Source organism: Cyanistes caeruleus, chromosome 21 (assembly GCF_971803275.1).
Source record: "Cyanistes caeruleus chromosome 21, bCyaCae1.hap1.1, whole genome shotgun sequence".
Taxonomy (NCBI): Eukaryota; Metazoa; Chordata; class Aves; order Passeriformes; family Paridae; genus Cyanistes; species Cyanistes caeruleus.
Window position 1 is genome coordinate 4,765,369 of NC_141721.1, and position 19,556 is coordinate 4,784,924.

Here is a 19,556-nt window from a genome sequence, read left to right on the forward strand (position 1 = left end):
CTCCAAGGGGGATTTTCCCTGAGAAATGCAAATTTTCCTCTGAAATTCATCCTCCCTGTGCTTGTTGAGGGGGAAGGCAGTGCCATCGAGTGCCATCATCCCCTGAGCACCCTGATTCCAGCAGCAGCGGAAAAAAACCTCATCCGTTTTTCTCTTGGCTGTTGTGCACAAGCTGCATTGATTAACCTGTTGTTTGCTGGGATATTTCCAGAGTAATGAGGAAATCCAGAGTAATCCCTCCTGGATTTTTGGCTGCTCCCTTTGTTTCATGGCAGCTCCAGCAGTAGGATACAGATGGATTTAGCATTGAAATGCTGCTCCAGTGACCTTTCCAGTGGCATCGAAGTGGCCTTCCCATAATGGCTTTGTTTGTAGCACTCAAGTGGGTCCAATTTATCAGGAGTGGGGATGCTCCAAGGCCTCCTCCCCACACCTCAGGGAGGTTTTGAAGGCCTCACAGCACCAGGAAACCCAGCACACACCTCCCTGCCATTCCCCACGCTGCTCCCATTCCTCCTTCTCCATGGAAGCTGAGCTGCGTACCCTCCAGCAGCTCTCAGGGAAGAATTTTATATTCTTGATTTTATTTTATTTTTTTCAATTTCCCTTTATCTTCCATGTTCCCCTCAGGGCCATCTATCACATCGGATTTTATTGCCTTCTCTAATTGCTTCTCTGAAGTCCAAGTGCAGTATTACTCCAGGATCCTCTGGAACGACTTCCTGAGCTGCTGCAATCCCGTTCATCTCCTATTTCTGCCTCTCTTGATAAGCCCTATTGTACATTGCTTTTCATTTTGGTGTGTCAACACCGAGCCTGAAGCTTTGCACTTTGGCCTTTCAGCAAATCAGATTGGGGGGGAAATGTGCAAAATTGGGTTCCATTTCTTCCCTTTGTTCCCACAGATTTTATTTTTCAGCTAAAAAAGATTTTACTTTTCAGCTGCTGCCACTGCTGCAGCTTCATCAGCTCCTAATTTGGGCTAATTCAGGGGTTAATTGCTGCGTCCTTGGTGCTTTGTGGTTGTCCTAAATGAGCACTGGGGTGCCCATGGGTTTGTGGTGGCAAAGCTGGAATTTTTAAGAGTTGAACAGGAACAAATCCTCTCCTGAGAGCCAAAGACTGAACCTGGCTGGTGCTCAGGGGGAGGTGACCACCCACCCCATCTCTGCAGCCAGGACATGGTGGGGAGCTGTGACAATCCCACTCATCTGGGGTTTCCAGCTTTGGAAGATTTGCCTGGAATCAGAGGATTTTGGTTTTTTTTTTTAATCATGAAGTTGAAACAAGTGCCATGCTCAGTGTTGGGTTAATTTGAGGAAAGCCAAGGGGTGAATGTCACCTTCTGGAGATGGGCCAAGCAGGTCCCTTCAGGTGACAGCCTGGCTGTCCCTGCAGGCCCCTCCTGCCCACAAGTGGAGCCCACTCCCATTTTGCACCAGTTGCTGCCTTTCCCCCTCATTGAGTTTTATGCTGCTGTCAAGCAGGACTCCACAAAATGTTAATTTTGCCCTGGCACGGAGCCCCTGCCATCTGCTCCAGGACACCTTCAGCTGCCAGAGTGTCAGGCTGCTCCAAAAAGGTGCTGAAGGGCCAGAAGTGCTGCTCAAGGTCTGTATTCTCACCCTGCTTTGCAGCTAATTACAGCCACAACCTTTATTAACTATTCATTTAATTATTCTTACGTAAAAGCATTTTTAGTTTGTTGTGCAGCCCTTATCTGCAGACCTGGGTTTGGAATTCCTCTGGATGGTTTTGTAGCTGAGTTTGGGATTTGCCAGGTGATGGGTTGGGTTTTCTGATCACCATCTCCAAGATGCTCCCTCCTCTGCAAACAGGTTGCTGCTGGATGGGAAATTTTGTGGGGTTTCTAATTAGGTTTTGTCAAAGTCTAATTTTTGCTTGACAGAAGATTGGTTCTCCTCCTTAAAAAAAAAAAAATAAGCCCATTTTCTTTGGCTTTTATTTATGCTACTTCAGATTTGACCTCTTTTTCCTCTTTTACCTTTTTAAGAGGGAATTTTTGGTGGTAAAACCTCTATCCAAGCAAACCAGAAGGAACAGAGTGAGGTTTCCACAATGAACAGCATTCCTTATCCAAACAGCATCTGGAGCTGTTTGCTGGGTTTGCATTGTTTCTGTGCCGCTTTTATGTCTTTCGTTTTTGTTTCTGTGCATCTTTTAATGTTCTCTCATCAGGATTTCCCACAAACCACCAGGATTTCCTAATATTTGGGGTAGTTTGAGATGAAAATCCCCCCCAAAATTGGTGATGTAGGATCTGATTTGATGCTGGGCTCTGACTGTGTGTAAGCCCAGTGGCACCACAGTGATCACTGCAAAATATGACCAAAAAATCCCCCCTCATTCTTATTAAAATGGTCTTTATTAAATTGCTTTAGTTCCTCCTCTAATTTGAATTAAACCAGACAGGATTTATTTTCAAAAGGATTTTCTGCTCTGTGCTATGGGGTGGGTCAAACTGATCAGCTCTAAAGGCACGTTGTCACTTTATTTGGAATTTATTTTGGGGATCTATCACTCTACTATGCCAACATCTGCTTCCCTTTGGGCATCATCCCTCATCCTCCACACTCCAGATCCTCTTCCCAGAGGAGCCTGAAAAGAGGGAAGGGGAATTGCAACACCCTCCTGGTGATATTTTAAAGACACCTCCCTGGAGAGCTCTTCCAGGGGGATTTTTCATGCCTTGCCCAAGGAACTCAGCCATGCAGGAGGAGGGATTTGGGATTTGGGATTTGGGATTTGGGATTTGGGGTGGATCCTTCCCTGCACACCTGGATGGGGTTGTAGGTAGGAACAGTCACCAATCCCTGTGTTCACCTCCTGGCTCTTGGGATGTTTTGGGGGAGTGGTGGATTTAAATCTTCTCCTACCTCCTGATCTCACAGGATTTGCTGGAGAAAACTCCATGAGGACTTCCAAAGGGGAATCTGGGACTGGCTGCAGCACAGATGTCTGCAAGCAACAATAGGCTGAGCTCAGCCCCACGCTCTGAAAGCAGAGGGGGGAGGGACAAAAAGAAGAAAGGGAAGGGAAAAAGCAAAGCAGAAAATCATTAGATGACTTCAGCCCCTCTTGACAACATCAAAAGGGAAGAGTTGTAAATTTGGATCCCATTAAACGCCGGGGGGAGCAGCAAAAGCCGTTTTGGGGCCACAGCTGCAGGTTTGGGGTGGGCAGAGCTGTGTCCTGGGTTTGTGGGGCTAATCCTCTGGGCACTGGGTGGACACAGCTTTCACTCCCTGATTCCCTGAGATCAGGGGGGGGTCCCTGCAGTGTTTGGGGTCTCCATTCCCACTTTAGGGATCTCACAGGGTGTGAATTCCTCACTCATGGGGACATTTTCACGTTTCCTCTCCCTTTTTACTGTCATCCTTTCCAAACCCCAAGGTCTGTCCCTACCTCAGCTGGAGACCCTGGAGATTTGCTCCCTTTGCCTCCTGCTAATTTGGGATAACTGATTGGATACACATTAAAGCCATTGAGGATTTTCTCCCCTGGGGCTTCCCAGGGCATGTATTACCGTTTTATGCCTTTGTTTAACTGGATAATAATTCCATTTATCATTGTGAACACGGGGGTATTTGTCTTTCAACAGTTTGAGGTTTTTTGCTTAATAATCCAGACTATTATCCTATTGTCCTAGCTGTTCATCCAAGACAAAAAAAAAACCCAAGGAGGAGGATTTGGAAGGAAATCTCTCATTCTCTTTATTTTTCAGGTGTGAAATAGGTCATATCTTAGGTTCATTGTCTGCTGAACTGTGTGGAAAGTCAAAATCTTGGCTGAGGGATCTCCACACCAAGTATTTCCTGTGCAGGGGATGGTGTTCCCAGGATAAGTGTGGCCTGTGCCTGGACAGAGCTTCTCGTGCCTCACAGCTGCAAATCCTGCAGCATCCAGAAAGGGATGTGGCAAGTGTGAAAAGTCTTCCAAAAGAACCACAAAAGGAGAAAAAAAACTAGCTTAATTTTTAAGGGATTCGGGAAGGTCAGGGAGTTCTCTTGTGTTAAGGTTTGCAGGACAGCACTTTAAAAAAAAAAATAAAAAATTGATTGTGAGTGACAGAAATGTGGGAGCTATCTAATAAAGCCAAAAAAAAAAAAAAAAAAACCCCAAAAAAGGAAAAGAAATCCTGTTGCTTCCTCGCAGTCCCCAGACAATGGCTAATTGTTCTAATTTGGGTCGCTCCCCTGCTGTGCTGCAGCAGGAATTCTTCACCCGAGCTCTTTAATCATTAATGTTGGCCTCTTTTCCACGGTGCTTGGCCCCGGTGCAGTCCCCCAGGGCTCTGCCCATCCCCAGGGATTCTGCTGCTGGAAGAGCAGAATGCTTTTTAATGAAAACAAATTAATTTTCTTGTAACATCTTTATCACCACGCTTTGTGTCGTCCTCCTCCGAGCTCTCTCCTTTTGCAGCAGCCTTGAAATCCAGTCTGGGGACCCAAATCTTGCCCATGTGGTGATGCAGAGAGGGTAGGCAGTGACTCCAGGGTTATTTATATTATTATTTATTTATATATTAATATATTTAAATTTTTATTAATATATGTTATAGATAATATTATATATAAAATATGTTATATACTATGTAATATAATATAATGTGTGGCTGATGGATCTGTAGGAGCTCAGCTGATGGCTTCTCACCAGGATTTATTGGCTGGTTGGGAGCTCAGTGCTCAGAAAAAGGGCACATCCCAGCCTTTTTCCTGTCAGCAGCATCAGCTGGGAAGGCTGGACTCCGTGTGTGTGTATGTGTGTGTGTGTGTGTGGTCTGTCCCATCTGCCCAGCCCTGCAATGCAGTTTTCCTCCCAGAGTTTGAAAAACAGATAAAAAACCGCACATTCCCAGCCCCTGTGTGATGTTAGAGGGGCCACATCTTGTGTGATGCCTTTCCTGTGTGTTATTTCAGGATCATCTGCTGCTGGGACTGGGCTCTGGTGGTGAGAAAATGCAATTTTTGTGCTTGGTTGTTGTCCTTTCCATGGAAAGGGCACTCAGGGTTTCCCAAAGCCCAGCACTGTGGGATTCAGGCTCTGCAGGTGGAGGTTTCCCTGCTCTCTGACCACAAAAAAATCAGCTTTATATTGACCTTCCATGAGTGATGCAGGCTGATGGAGATGTGGCAGAAAGAGCTTTTGGCATAGATTCTGATGCTGTGGGAAGCAGCTCACCCCTGGAAGCGGCAGGATCTGCCCAGAGGGGTTTGTGGCTTTTTTCCCCTCATTCCTGAGAGTGCTGATGGTGCAGGGCAGAGGGCTGGGTGGGGAGCAGGGATGTTATCCCAAGGCAGAGGGAGCATCCCACAGGAATACTTGGCATCATCGCTCCTCTGGGCTAATCCACTCTTCCCGTTCCCCAGCGAGGTTCAAACCTTGCCAGCACGAGCTGGGCTGGTTTTTAAGCTGATTTTTAAGCTGATTCCCTTTCCAAACAAGCTCTTGGGCTCAGTCCCACCAGGGTGTGTGTCAGCTCCAATTATTTCCTGATAGACTTGGATCAGAAACAGGGAAAAGCTTTTGTCTGGAGCCCTTGGCACGGCACCAGCAAAGCCCTTTCTCCTGCACGCGAGTTTTGGGCCTGCTCTGGAGAGGAATTGCAGAGATTTGGGTAAAAAACAAAAAAATGGGGGTTCCTGAAGCACAGAGTTGGCGTCTCATCCATGGGAATGAGATGTGCAGAAGGAAGACTCCCATCCTGTGGGATGAAATGGGAATTTTATTTATCTCAGTGCTAATCTGCAGGGTTGATGTATTGATAGAGGAATCATGTGCTCTAAATCTTATATTAAACTCCCCGAAATAGAAGTATCCCAGGACCTGCAGGGCTTGAGGGTTGAGCTTGTGAGGAAAAAGGGCTGAAAGGGTCAGGATGGCCACGGAAGGATGAGTTGGATGTGGCTGCTGATGTGAAGAAAGGATTAAAATATTCCTCATCCTGCTCCTCCTCTTTCCTCAGAGCCCTCAGAGGGCTGCACCATGGATGGGCTGAGCTCCTTTGGGCTGAATTCCCCAGGAATTGGTTTGATGGGAAGTTTAGGCCTGAGCACCCCCACAGCCATCTGGAGGTCTTGAGCTGCTTGAGGGGGAAAAAACCCTTCTCACTGGGGAGGCAAGATGGCCATGGCACATCTGAACCAGCAAAAGAATTGTTTTGTTTTTCACTTTCTCAGCTTCTTCTCCACGTTCCTCTTGTGAATCATTTCACTTCCCCAACAGTTCAGCTGGGATAACGCTGGAGACAGCTTGAATTGTCTCCTCCAGGGTTATTTTGGAGGCAATTTGCAGCACAAAATGCCAGCACCATGTCCTTCCCCCTCACGATTTTAGCACTTTGTTTCCTTTTCACCACCAGTTTTTGCAGGGAAGGCTCAGAGCTGGAAACCCCCACTCATCCCTGAGGGTGGACTCTGCTATTTCAGGGCCTGCTGCAGTGCTTAAAAATAAAAAAGCCGATGAAATGAAAGCTGCTGGCACCTGGCAGCTTAAAAAATAATATATAGGGAGGTGTTAAAAACTGTGGTGTTTTCTTCTCACGTTGGGGCTGGTGCTTCCACAGGCAGGAAGGTGTTGCTGGCAGTGTTGCCTTCCCAAAATGTTTTGAGGCTCTGATTAAGGAATTGCCTGCTTTTCCAGGCTTTCCAGTGGGAAATGTGAGGCAAAAATCTTGTCTTTCTTAATTTTCTCAGTGTTAATTCCACAGGCTGAACCTCTCAGGGCTCATCCAGGCCCAGGGCTGGTTCTTGCCACAGGGAGAAGAGCTGTGGGAATGGCTGAGGAATGAAAATTTTGGGATTAAAACCCTGATTTTGAGTTCAGCATGGTGGTGAATAAAGTGTTGAAAACTTCAACATAAATGTGCTCCTATAAATCCAGATTTCCTGGGAATCAGAGGCTCAGGTGGGAAGTGGTGCCTGGTTCCTGGGGTTTTCCATAACCCGTGTCCTGCTGGGATCCCTGAATCTGGAATTTCTACCTGAAATCCTCTGGCACTGCCTGCCCTCAGTGCACTCAGAGCTGGGCAAGCACCACCCTGGAATTATGAGGGAAAAATCAGCTGGAAAATCAGTTGTGATTAGTGGGAATCACTGTGTGGGTACCTGGATATGTCTGGGAATAAACCCTCCCCAATTTATGTCAAGGCTTCATCCTTAGACTGGAATCAAAACCCGCAAATCCTGACTGATATTTCTGCCCCAGCCACCTGCAGAGATGTCCTGGGTTTGTGGTTGTTTGTTTTTTTTTTTTACCCTGGGAAAACCTGCTGTAATTGTTTCCCTGTACACCCCCAAGTGATTTGTCAAAATCCCAGTTGCTCCCTGGTAATTCAATATTTATGATATCTTTATAAGACCGGTCCCGCTCCGCTGATGCGGAGGTGAGGGGGGGAATAAATTGCATAAATTTCATAAATTAGGCTGCAAAACCTGAGCTCTGAGGGAGGATGTGAAGGCAGCAATAATTGGCTGTCCAGGAAGAAGAGATGCAGCACCTTCCTCAGCATTCCTGCCTGGATTTTCCCAGAAAATCCTGAGCTATCCCTGTGGCTGAACAGCCCAGGCCGACTGTTTATTGTAGAGTTTCCTCTTTAATTCCTATCTCTTCCCTAATGATGCAGCAGTGTAAACCAGGCAGCCAAATTGTCACATCTTGGATCTTTTTAATCATTATTGATCTTTCAGTCAGGTTCATCTCTGCCTGTGACCTTTCAGAGAGCAAGAGAGGCACTGCAGAGTGGGTGGTTTAAATTATGTGTATGAAAATCCTGAAACAGGATTGAGCAGTCTGGATACTGAGGATTGGATTTTATTTTATTTTTAGGACCCAAAATTTCTAGACTCAAATCCATAGAAACTTTCAGTGTTCAAGTTTTCCAAGCCAGTATCCCTTGGGGTGGAAATTTGAGTCAAAATCGAGAAGATGCTGCGCTTCTTTGTGTTTTTATTTTCCCTAACAATTAAATGTTGTTGGAGTCTTCCCAAGACTCCACCAGCTCAAAAAGCCTCTGGGAAGCAGTTTTTGGTGGCAATGAATGGGTAATTTAACCAAATTTAATCAATCTCTGCCAAATTTTACTGCTGGAAGCTGTTTGATGGTGTCAAATGGTAACAGTGGAATAATAACAATATAGTAACAATAATAGCAACAAAATAATAATAACAATGATGATGATGATGATGATGATGATGATAATAATAATAATAATAATAATAATAATAATAATAATAATAATAATGCAGAATCTTAGCAATCAGCGAGGGTTTTCCCCCTTTCCAGGCAGTTTTGAGCGTGGTCCCTTAAGGCTTCCCAGCTGGAGCCACTCTGAGCTTGGGGCATCTCGTGGGTGCGATGGCATCGCTGCAGAGCCCTCAGCCGGTGTCCTTCCCATGTTTTTGCAGGAAGGGGACTCCCTGGGAGCCATGGAGAAGCTCTGCAGGCAGCTCACCTACCACCTGAGCCCCCACTCGCAGTGGAGACGCCAGGGCATCATGAAGAGGAAGCCGCAGTCCTGGTGAGTCCCTGCTGGGTCACTGTCCCCAAGCTGGCGTTGCCACCCCTCCGGGCCACCACGGGGCTGGGGACGGTAGGAATTGAGGTTTTCCATGATGGTTTTGGTAAATGTGGGAGCTGCCTGCTGCTCCCTGCAGCGACAGGAGGAACAAATCCACCGGGATGAAGGGGTCAGAGCTGGGAGGGAGCTGGGGTGCCCCAGCTTGTCACAACCTCCAGAGTCCTCCTTCCTCTCCAATCTCACCAGCATTTCCCCCATTTCTGGTTCCTTCATGCTCCCCCAGAGGTGTTTTCCTCTATTTCCATCTTCCTTTCCCTGTTGCAGAGGAGAGCAGCACTTCAGTGCCTGGGGAGGAGGAATGGTCTGGAAAGCCTGAGCCATCCATCCTCCAAACATCCTTTGTCTCCCAAACTGCACCAAGAACTCCTAATTAGCTGGTAATTAATGTACGGGCACCGTGCACACCGTGGCTTGCAGCTTACACAGAAGGAATTTAGTTGTTAAAAACAGAGAAAAAATAACCCAAATCCCCTCCTCACCCCCATTCCCATCTGGTGCCATCCTGGATCCACAGAGCTGAGAAACCTGTGGATGAGGCTGATGGGAATAGAAAGGGCTGCTTGTTTTCCTGATGTTGGGCATTATATATTTATTATTTTTGCTTAAGGAAGCGAGAAATAGAAACAAAGCCGCAATCTGGGAGAGTCAGGATTTGTATCCAGGTGCTGGCTCGTGGTCCCGGGAGAGTTTTGGTGGTAATGGAGCTGTAGTGGGAATTAATCCAATGGAAAAAACTGGGATAGGTAAGGAGAGGGGAGGAACGCGGCCGCGGGAGGAAAAAAAGACACAAGGAAATAAAGGATTGAGCAGCCAGATAGGATTAGGAGCACATCCCCCAGGGATCTGGCTCATCATCCTTACAAAGTGCTGTCCTGAGAGACCAGAACGCGGAGAAATGCACTTCATTAGCAGTGTTACCCGCATTTTTGGTGGCTTTTAAGGTGTGTTGATGGGTAAAATTTTCAGTTTCCAATAAAGCAGCAGAAAGTGGGGGAGTGTTGGAGCTCCCAGGCTGTGCCCCGAGGGCACACGCAGCTCTAATGACCCAGCAGCTCATTACCGCCGGGTTTCCTCTTAATTAGAATAGGAAATGCTCACCCCTTAGCACCCCATCATAAGGCATTGTTCAAGTCACAGCGACGCTGCATCGCCGAGCTCTTTAGAGCCTCAAAACCACACGAAATCCTTGGAAATGAACACATTTCGAGCCCTGCTTTGTGCCCCTCTGTCCTTAACCCCCAGCCCGGGATGAGCAGCGGTGTGAGCACAGCCCCGTGCCCGAGATTTGCAAGGCTTTATTTGCAGCCTTTCCCTGGAGCAGCCGGGAAATAGCTGAGGTTTTCCAGGGCTTTAGGAGCAGGGATGAGGTTTTGGGATGAGGTTTTGGCTGTCAACGAGCCCTGACCACATGAAGTGACCTCAGGGTGGGACTCTGGCTGCTGGTTCTCCAGCCAGGCTTCGGAGAGTGGGATTTTCCTGGATTTCTGGTTGAGATGCTCTTGTAGGAGGTGTCTGTGAGTTGAACCCTTTGCTGGAAGGTCTAAATGCCATAAAATAGTGATTTTATAGACAGCATCCTGCTCTGGGCTGGGGTTTCCAAGTGCCCTGTGCAGCTCCCAAGGGAACCATGGGCTCCCATTCCCAGGTGTTGGCATTGCCCTGGCTCGGGCAATGCCAGCTGTTGCAGGAGCTCCCCAGCATCACAGATCCACCCTTTTCTCTGTGTGTGTTGCAGGGAAAATCCCTTTCCTTCATCCCACGGCCACCGTGCCGATTGCAGGTGAGAGGGAGGAGGAGGAGGAGGATGGAGCTGATTTTTTGGCCAGGCAGAGGGGGAGGCTGTGCTTCCCAATCCCAACTCCTCCCAGGCTGGGTGTGCTCCTTAAATCCAGGCAGACATTCTCAGCCCTGGCACCGCAGCACCCAAACCTCTGCCAAATGACCTTATTTTTTTGGCACATTATAAATCTGTCTGGCTCTCCCTCGCTGTCTCTGCACCTCCCTCGGAATACATTAAACATCCAGGGATGAGAATCAGGGAAAGCCAACAGCAGCAGGATGAAGCCAGCCTGCTAAATTCATTTCCCTGCGCCTGGCTCTGCCTGGGGACACGATTCCATCCCACGGTTGGACCAGCGAGTGTGGAATTAGCTCCTGGAATCTCCCTGCTCCTGGAATCTCCCTGCTCCTGCTGCTGCCAAGCGCTCGCCGTCAGCATCACAAAGGCCAAAAACCGGGAATCAAAGCTCCCGCAATTGCTGTGGAGCAGGGGCTGGGAGGGAGGAGGTGTTTCCCAGGGGAAAACATCCCGTGGGGATATCCCGGTCCTTTCCCGGTTATCAATGTATTTCCTGGTATCAATGAGCCAGGAATGCAGCAGGGAGGATGATGGGGCAGTGGGCACCAGCTGAAGGAATATCAAATATTCACGTTGTAACTCCAAATTTACATCAGATAGACCTTTTTTTTTTTTTTTTTTTTTTTTTTTTTTTTTTTTTTTTTTTTCATTCTGCACACAATTCCTTTAATGCCCCTGCACAAAACAGGGGTACCATTTAGGGTGAAGCAGCTCGCTTTAAATAGAATTAAATGGGGTCAATCTGGACCTAAATTTGTGGGTTTTTTAATCTCTGCTGCTGTTCTGCAATAAGCAGAGAAACCCCCAAAATGAATCCTGAGCCTCATACTGGGGGTGTCCTCACCAGGCTGAGCCAACATGGCACTTTCTGCACTTTCTAACCCCAGTTTTTGTTTCACAGCTCCCAGCCCTCGCTCCTGCAAATCCCCCAGTGCTGGCACCTGGAAAGAGCCAGGAGCTGATCCTTTTCTCACTTCTCCTGGGTTTGCCAGGTGGTTTTCCTTAGCTCCAGCCCACTCTTGTCTTTGCCACTTGTCCTTTCTGCTGGTGACACCTGAGACTCGGCCTGAGCTCCTTTCATCCTCTGAAATCATCAGAAATCACCTTGAAAATAGCAGGAAAATTAGTAATTTGGGACAGCTTTTGGAAGTGTGGAGGCTCTGTGAGGCTGTGGCAGATTGAATCCCAGGTTACCTGGGGGCTGGATGTTCTCCATGGCATTTGGCATTCAGGTGCAGAGAGCTGTTAGAACAGAAGGTGTTTGGATCTAGTGATAAATTTACAGAGGTTGAGCAGCCTTATTTTGAATGCAGGAATGATCTTTTAGCATCCCACTCCTGATTTCATTTGGGGCACAAAACATTTCTGTCCTGCAGGAATGCTGGGCTTTCATGTTGGCAGTGCCTGCTTGCATTGCTTTACAAAGGAAAAAATCATTTAAAAATGAGTTTTCATGGTGGGAGAAGCCCTTTGGAAAACAGAAAGGGAATGTTTGTGGCTGGAAATCCTCCTCTGCTTGGCAGCTGGTGGGCGAGCAAGAGAAGCTGGAGCTCCTGCAACAAATGGTCCCTTCAGAGCTTCCAGCACAAATCCAGGTGGTGGGAGGAGGCTGGAGCAGGATTCTGCAGGGTCTCAGATTGAAATCCCTTTTCTCTGTGTGTGTGTGCACTGGAGCTGCTGCAGGAACAGGGAATGTGGGAGCTGGAGTCTTTGGGAAGTGTGTGGGGGTGATCCCTTCTCCCTGTGTCCATGGGATGTAATTCCATGGACATTCCACAGCTGTCCCAGGGAGCAGAGAGGACAGAGGATGCTATGAATGTTCAGAACTCAGTGATTTGGGGTGGTGGTGTTGTTTTCCACCTTTTGAAGTGAAAAGCAGGCGATTCCCAAACCTCTCTGCTCTTTCCAGCGTCCCCGAGGCTCTGGGTGTGGAGAAAAGCAAAGCTCTGGTTCCCAGTGCTTTTCCAGGTTGGGAAGTGGGGTTGGGAAGCAGTGGGATGCTCAGCCCTGGCTTAGAGATGGGTCCTGCACCCCTCAGGAGGAGGTGGCTGAGGGTCAGAGCTGCTCCTGGCCAGGCTGAGCTTTGCTGGGTCACATCACCACGGCTGAGGGCTGTCCCCTTTGTGGTCACTGAGTCCATCAATCCTCAGGAGATCAATCCCTGGTTTGGTGGCTCAGTTCATTCCCAGGATGGGCACTAAATTCCAGCTCCTGTCTGCCTGTGCCTGGTGGTTGTTAAAAGAGCTGTTCCCCCTCTGTGGGGCCACCTCTGAGCGTGTCCTACCCTCCTTTTGTAATTGAAGGCTGGAAATTCAGATTTAATCTCTGTTTACTCCTGAAATTCATCATTTGAATCCCAGCCTGGCCAAGGTGGATGAGGCTTTTCTTTGGAAATATTGAATGGCCACCAAAAACATCTTGCAAAGTGTCTGATGTGTGGCTGTCCCTTGTCACCAGCTTGGCTGTGCTGGAGGGAGTCCCCAGGCAGCAGAGCTGTTTGGAGCAAAGGGAAATCCCTTTGGATAACTGGGAATGGGAAGGGTTAACCACAGGCACTGAGCAATCCTATCTAATAAATGTGATGGGAAGGCCTGGAGTGACACAGAAATGAGGTAAGATTTTTGGGAGAGAGAGTAGAAAACCTTTGGGAGACACCTTTGGTTTGGTGGGGTTCACACAGGGCTCAGACAGCTTAATAAATTGGGAATATTTTCTGTGCTTTGACAGAAATGTTTGGGAATTTGTGGTGCTGAAGAGCAGGAGGAGGCTGGTCCCAGCAGGGCTGTGGGATTTGGCTCTTCTCCACACAGCAAATGAGGAGCTTTGATGGGGTTCAGGGCACACAAAGAGGAAAAAGAAGAACTTTTTGAGGTACCAATAAAGAGCTGGGAGAAATATTTGGATGTAATTTTATCCCAGGAATGCCCTTTTCATCACCTCTCTCCTCCTCACCTCACTCTCCTCCATGGCCATGGGGCATTTCCTCCATCTGCCAGTCTGGGACTCTCTGGACTTTTTATAGCTACTCAAGATGTGACTTTTCTCTTTCTCTTATGGCTGGGCTGGGAACAAACCCTGATTTGCCCTGTCAGTCGCTCTGTTCCCAGTGCTGCTCTGGGCTGCTGCCCCTTGAGTTGATTCCCTCTGGCACATGCCTGGCTGCAAGCACAGTCCCTGCTGTGTTTGTGCCCTCTGATGCACTGAGTAACTTCCAAACTGCTCCTTGGCTTTGTGGAAAATCTATTTCCCAAGGTATCTGAACGGGAGCAACATTTGGGGCTGCTCCTTTGCATGTGCCTGGCTGGGATTTGGGATTTTCTGTGGAACCCCAGCAGATGGGTTTGAGTGGGGTGGACAGGTCAAAACTGAGGTTAAATGTGCTCAAGCTGCTTCCTAGAAAAGAGGGAAAATCCCAGCCTGCTGAAGCTGGGATGCAGCTCCGTGGAGCTCCTTGTTACATAGAAATTCCAATGAATCTCTTCTCCAAAAATGCTGTTTAATGTGCAAACATCCCCTCTGGCAGCCCCAGGGTTTTGTGACTGTGCAAAAACTGTGGTGAAATGTTTTGTCCTGGTGGGAGTGGGGTGTGATGTTGGAGGGGAGAGGAGGAACATAGCAGCAATCATCCAGCACAGGTTGAGTGGGAAGGAGGAAAGGATTCCATCCAGCTGGAGATGGATGTCTTGAATGAGAGGAATAAAAAAAAAAAAAAAAAAAAAGAAGAAAATAAAGAAAGCTGTGTAATTTTAAAGTCGATAATGCACAGCACTAAGAGGCTTTGGTGTAAAATAATTCTCTTTTCAGGCTAGTGGGGTATAAATTCAGGGTGTCAGGGTGTCCCTGGCTTGCACTTTATCCCTGGATTGGGGACAGGATGTCAGGCAGGGAGAAATGGACCTGAGAGTGCATAGGGATGTCCTGAGCTGCTCCCAGCTGTGTCAATGTTACAGCAAAACAGAGGCTGAAAACAGACCCAAGGAATTCCTTTCCCACCCAGTTCTCCCTGCTGGATGATGCTGAAGGGCCCAAAAGCACAGAGAATTCAGGACAGGCCATCAGACACCACAGTTCAGGCTCCAGAGGCTTGGAAGGAAAATGCTGTGATGCTTCTTGTTGAATTTAAAGAGTCAGAGCCCTTTGGCTGCTGAAAACGGGGCTAAGATGTGAACAGATGAAATGCCTGGTGTGGGGGGAAAGGTGGAATGCTGCAAATCAAGGGCAGTAAAGATTTGTGAGTGCTGTGGTTGAGAAATAATTCTGCAATGTGTGGCTTGTGGCAATTAAAGGAGCTGCCACCATTGTGGGATCATTAAGGCTGGAAAAACCTTTTGAGATCAAATCCACCACTAAGCCAAGAACACATCTCCACATCTTTTAAATGCCTCCAGGTATCCTTTAAATAACTCCAGGGAGTTATTGCTGATGATATTCTGGAGAAATCTGATTTTCTTGTGCCTGTTGGAGTGGGAGCTGCGGGATCTGCTTCATGGAAAACCTGGAAAACCTGAACAAGCAGGTGCTGAAATCACTCCTTGCCACTGAGAGCTATTTGACCACCAGATCAGCAGGTTTGGGGTGGAAATGAGTTTTTTTCCCAGCTGAGTTAGGGGAGAGGTTACCCCTGCCCATGGAGAGGCTGCAGCTCCTGGCACACCTTGCCCAGCCAAGAGCTGGCATTAACCAAGAGCTGCATTTCAAGCTGCTGGAGCTGAACTGTCAATAATTGATGGACACTGAAATGCCACCCGGGCTGGTGGCACAGGGCTGGCACATGGAAGGGACCTCAGCTTTTCCACTGGCTCAATGTGTAAAATGAGCCCTTCCCCTGCTCCTTGTCTGGGCTGCCCCAGAGTTGGAATCAATTGACCCAAACTGCAAAGCACCGTTTCCCCCACACTGGTGAATATTGACCCTGACAAAGGCTCAAATTGTTTTTGCTGCTCCCGACAGCCAGAAATGCTGGAAAATAAAGCAGGAACAACCCAAGGCTGAGGTGATTTGGAGCAGCAAACTGACTTTTCCATCACACTTTTGCTGCAGCCTTATAAACTTCGGGTTTTTAAGGCACTATCTGGGATTTAAAACCTTGATTTCAAGCCACCCTCATCCTCCTCTTTCCTCTCTCCTCCTGCAGCTGGATCGAGGAATAACGTGGTGGTTTTCCTCCCCTCAGAGGGAACATCTCTCCCCTCCCCTCCTCGTACTTGGGGGCTTGTGCCTCCTTTAAATGTGTTTTTAGTCTGGTGCTTAATTAGAAAAGGCCTTTGATGGTGAAAAGTGTGAGGTTTTTAATTTTTGGGTTTTTTTTTTTTTGGTAATAATTACTCCTCTGCTTCTGGGCAGAGTGGAAATGAGATTTTCCATGGACACATGGCGGGGATTATTTAAATCCATCCCCGCCACTCGGGCTGCGGAGCCGGGAACCAAGCGGTAGAAATTGTTATTAAACAAGGGAGTCAGCTGGGAAAATAATTCATCTCCCCGGCTTGGAAGTCGCCCAGACACTCTGTGATGATTTGTCTTGTCTCAAACAGACGCTGGCTCCTTTTTTTAGGTGGTGAGGGGCAATTTGGATGCTGCTCCATGGGGGAAAGGCATCGCTCCCAGCAGTGGTGCCCATTTAACCCCAGCCAGCCCAGCCTGGCTGTCACCCCGGGCTCTATTTCCCAATTAAGACAATCAAGCTCCATGATGAAGCTTTGTTAAGCGCTCTTTACATTTATTTTATTTCCCCAGCCCTTTCAGGCGGTGAATGAAGGTGTTTAGTGAGCTCATCCATCACTTCAACTCGGCGGCCAGTTCCCACCTCCCACTGCTGCTGCTGCTGCTCTCTTTGCATGGAAATAACTTTAAATTAGCTTTAAAATAACGCGACAGCGGGGGGCTGTGTCATCATCACCGGGGGTTTCTGTCTGTCCCCTGAGAGTCCCCATGGGTGACACAAGCCCTTCCACTCCTTCATCCTCACACACCCCTCTGCTCCTGGGAGATGCGGTGGGGAAAAAACAACCCCTCTGGAGCATCTGAAGCACAGAAGGTTCTTTTGCATCTCAAAAGGGGCTTTTGGCACCTCCAGGAAAAGGTCCAAAGCCCCTGGACAAATTCTGTTTTTTCCAGCCTGTGTTTTGACATATCCCAGTGTCAAACGAGGCGTTCAGCCCCAAGGCTGATTCCTTTTGTCCAGCTCAGGGTGGCAATATGTTCTTCCAGGTGTTTTACTCCCCCCTTGTCCAGGATTAGCGCCAGACTATGGAGCTGGGGGTGGTTTTTTTTGGATGAATCCATCCTCGTGTGCTGCAGGTCACTCCTCTCCGTGCTCTGGGGAATGAGGATTATCCCTCGGCAGCTCAGGGCAGAAATGCCCATCTGGAGCCGGTCCTTCCTGCATTCCCTGCTTCCATCAGCTGCTGGGTCACCCCCTCAGAGGGGGCTTGTTATCCCAGAGATGATGAGCTGGAGACTTGAGGGGAAAAACAAAAAGTGTGTGTTGACATAATATGGACAAATGACTTGGGAAGATTTGTTGGGCTGATCTTTCCAGCAGCGTTCCTTGAGCAGTGACACAAACCCTCACCACCGGTGGGTGCAGAGAGCAGAGGAAAAAGCAAAATATTTGCATGTTGTGTTGAAGCAGAGAGGCCAAACAGGCAGCCAGGGAAAATCCAGGGAAGGCTTTTGTGGTTTTCCTGCTCGTCCAGCAGAATTTGCCGAGCTGTGGGGATGGAGGAGCTGGGCAGTGTTTGGCTGCTGAGAGCAGAGGATCACATTCCTGCTCTGTAACACCCGCTTGGCAGCCAGCTCCACCTCTGCTCCCTGCTCTGTTTTCATCTCTGGGGGGAGCCGGGGGCTGGAATCCCCCCGTCAGCAGGGAAATAACCTGCCAAAAGCAATGGAGAGCTGGGGAAGAGGGAGTTTGCTTTGGGCAGCCCAAGCTGTTGCCTGGATTTTTCCCTTTGTTTGGCTTTGCAGGAGCGGCTGCAGCCGCTTTCTGCTGCCCCCGGGCTCAAGGAAGGGGATCTTGAAATGAAATAACTGCACCAAAAACTGTGCCCAGCAGGAAAACCCACAGGGTGCCAAAAATTCAGTTTCAACCTCTGCTGCAGTTACAGAGGAGAGGGGCTGAGAAATCCTCTCATTGGAAAGAGAAAATGAAAAATCCACCCCAAAAAATCCCAATTTCTTTTGAAGGCAGGGGCAGGGAAGCAGCAGTGGGTCGGGTTGTGTATCCTGTTATTCCTCACTGGAGGGGAGCTGGGGGTACAATGGTGCCTCTGTTCTGCTGGGCTGAGGGGGACCCAGTATTTGGTGTTAATGTGAAGCAGATGCATCCCAGGGTTGGAATTTCCAACGCAGGGGCAGGGAGGGTGTGAAGGAGCAGCCCAACATGTTCAGAGCTCCTTATCCCGAGGCTCCCTAATCCCAAGGATCCCATCCCAACCTCTGGGAGCCCCTGCAGGGAAGCAGGATGGCCACAAGAACAGGGTTTGCTTGGCCAATTTAACACCTGTGTGTTGAAAACCAGGCGAAACAAAGCTTTATTGGCTCAATAGATGTGCAAATTCTGATTAAAAACTAGCCAAACATCAGCTGAGAGGCTCTTGGCTGCCTCACTGTGTCCATCTCCTCTTCCTCTGGCTGTGCAGCTCCTCCAGCACAAATCCCTGGAAGTTCTTTGGGATATTCTGTGCTCTGGGAGGGTTTCCTGACCTCCCTGGATGTGGTTGGAGGCCACCAGCCCCACCTGGGACACCACAGATCCATCCCATGGGTCCCTGTCCCCTCCAGGGACAGGAGCTGCAGTTTTCCCCGAGTGTGGCAGGATCCGTGTTGGGCTTCACTTTGGACACCAGAGCTGTTGGGATTTTGGTGGGAAGGGCAGGATTTGGCTTGGAATAGGGACCTGCCAAGGACTGGGGGGAGAAAGGGAAAAACAGGGGGTGATGGCAGCTCCTGGCTCTGGAAAAAATCCCTTCCCAAGGAAGGAGAGGGACAAGCAGGACCCTGGGAGCCGGGCTGGCGGCTGCCTCTCGTGCTCTGGCTCTCATCAGAGCAAGAGGGGACCTCAGCCTGCCTAAACTCTTCCAAATGTGATCTGTGCTCCAATAAAATAAACATTTTAGGGAAAGCCAAGCCCCAGGCACACATTTTGGCAGCTGATCACTCCCTAATTGCAGGAAGAGCAGTTGGGAGAGGGCTTTATTTTTTTGGTTTGGGTTTTTTTTTTTTTTAATTTTTCATTTCTTTGGGTTGGTTTCTGATGAGAAAACTCGGCTGGAGGATCAGAGTTGAAACTTCTCTCCCCTCATTTCCCCACCCCTAAAAATCCTGGGGTTTTTCCCCATTGTATGAATGGAATTCAACTTATTTCAAGGAACAGGAAACACAAACAACCTCTGCAAAGTGTGAACCTCAAACCCTCAGCGAGGGCCTGGATACAGGGAGTTCTCCACAATTTTTTCCTGGATTTTTTGGTTTTTGGACAACACCAGTGGCAGATTTGAGGGCTGGGAGAGGATTTTGGTGGGCAGAGGTGAATTGGAGCTGTTGCCTGGGTGTTTCTCCCACCCCAAAACTCCTCAGGCTCTGGAATGGGATGGAGATAATTAACACCAGCCCCAATTTCCATCTGCAAATAGACACCACGTGGCAAAACTCAATTTATGGTGAAGGGACAGAGCAGGAGCAGCCACACTCTCCCCTCACTTTTGGGGCCACATCCAGCCTGTTAATGGAGTCATTCCTTCCAAAAATCAAACAAAGCAGCAACAAAACCAAAGGGAGAGGCTGGAATTACGGATTTTAGGGAAATCTCCATCCTGCTTTTCCAGAAAAGTGCTGGAGTCCTGGCCAGCACTGCTGTTCTCCATCCCATCCCTCTCCCTTTTCTTTTTTCCTCCTCTTCTTTCACTTTTTTTTACACATGTTGGCAGCCAGTTGTGTGTTTTTATGAGCAAGTTATTAGGAATTTCTTTTCCTGTGGCCTCTTCCCTTTGGACGCTGAGGGCTGAAAATGGATTTAAAGGTCCTTTTCCTAACCAGCCCAGATTCCTCACTCCCTAGTGGAGAGTTGCTCATGTAAATCCAATAAAATGTGGGTAT

The 19,556-nt window shown here is 48.4% G+C and overlaps 1 protein-coding gene across 2 annotated transcripts in view; it reads left to right on the top strand.

The window, feature by feature from the left end:
• The window catches only part of LRRC75A (leucine rich repeat containing 75A), a 56,659-nt gene that overhangs the window by 30,317 nt on the left and 6,786 nt on the right, over positions 1 to 19,556 (top strand). For both annotated transcript variants that reach the window (XM_023939199.2, XM_086859941.1), the window contains exon 3: positions 8,427 to 8,539. In XM_023939199.2, coding sequence (XP_023794967.1) covers positions 8,427 to 8,539 — 113 coding nt within the window. The remainder of the gene's footprint in view (positions 1 to 8,426; positions 8,540 to 19,556) is intronic.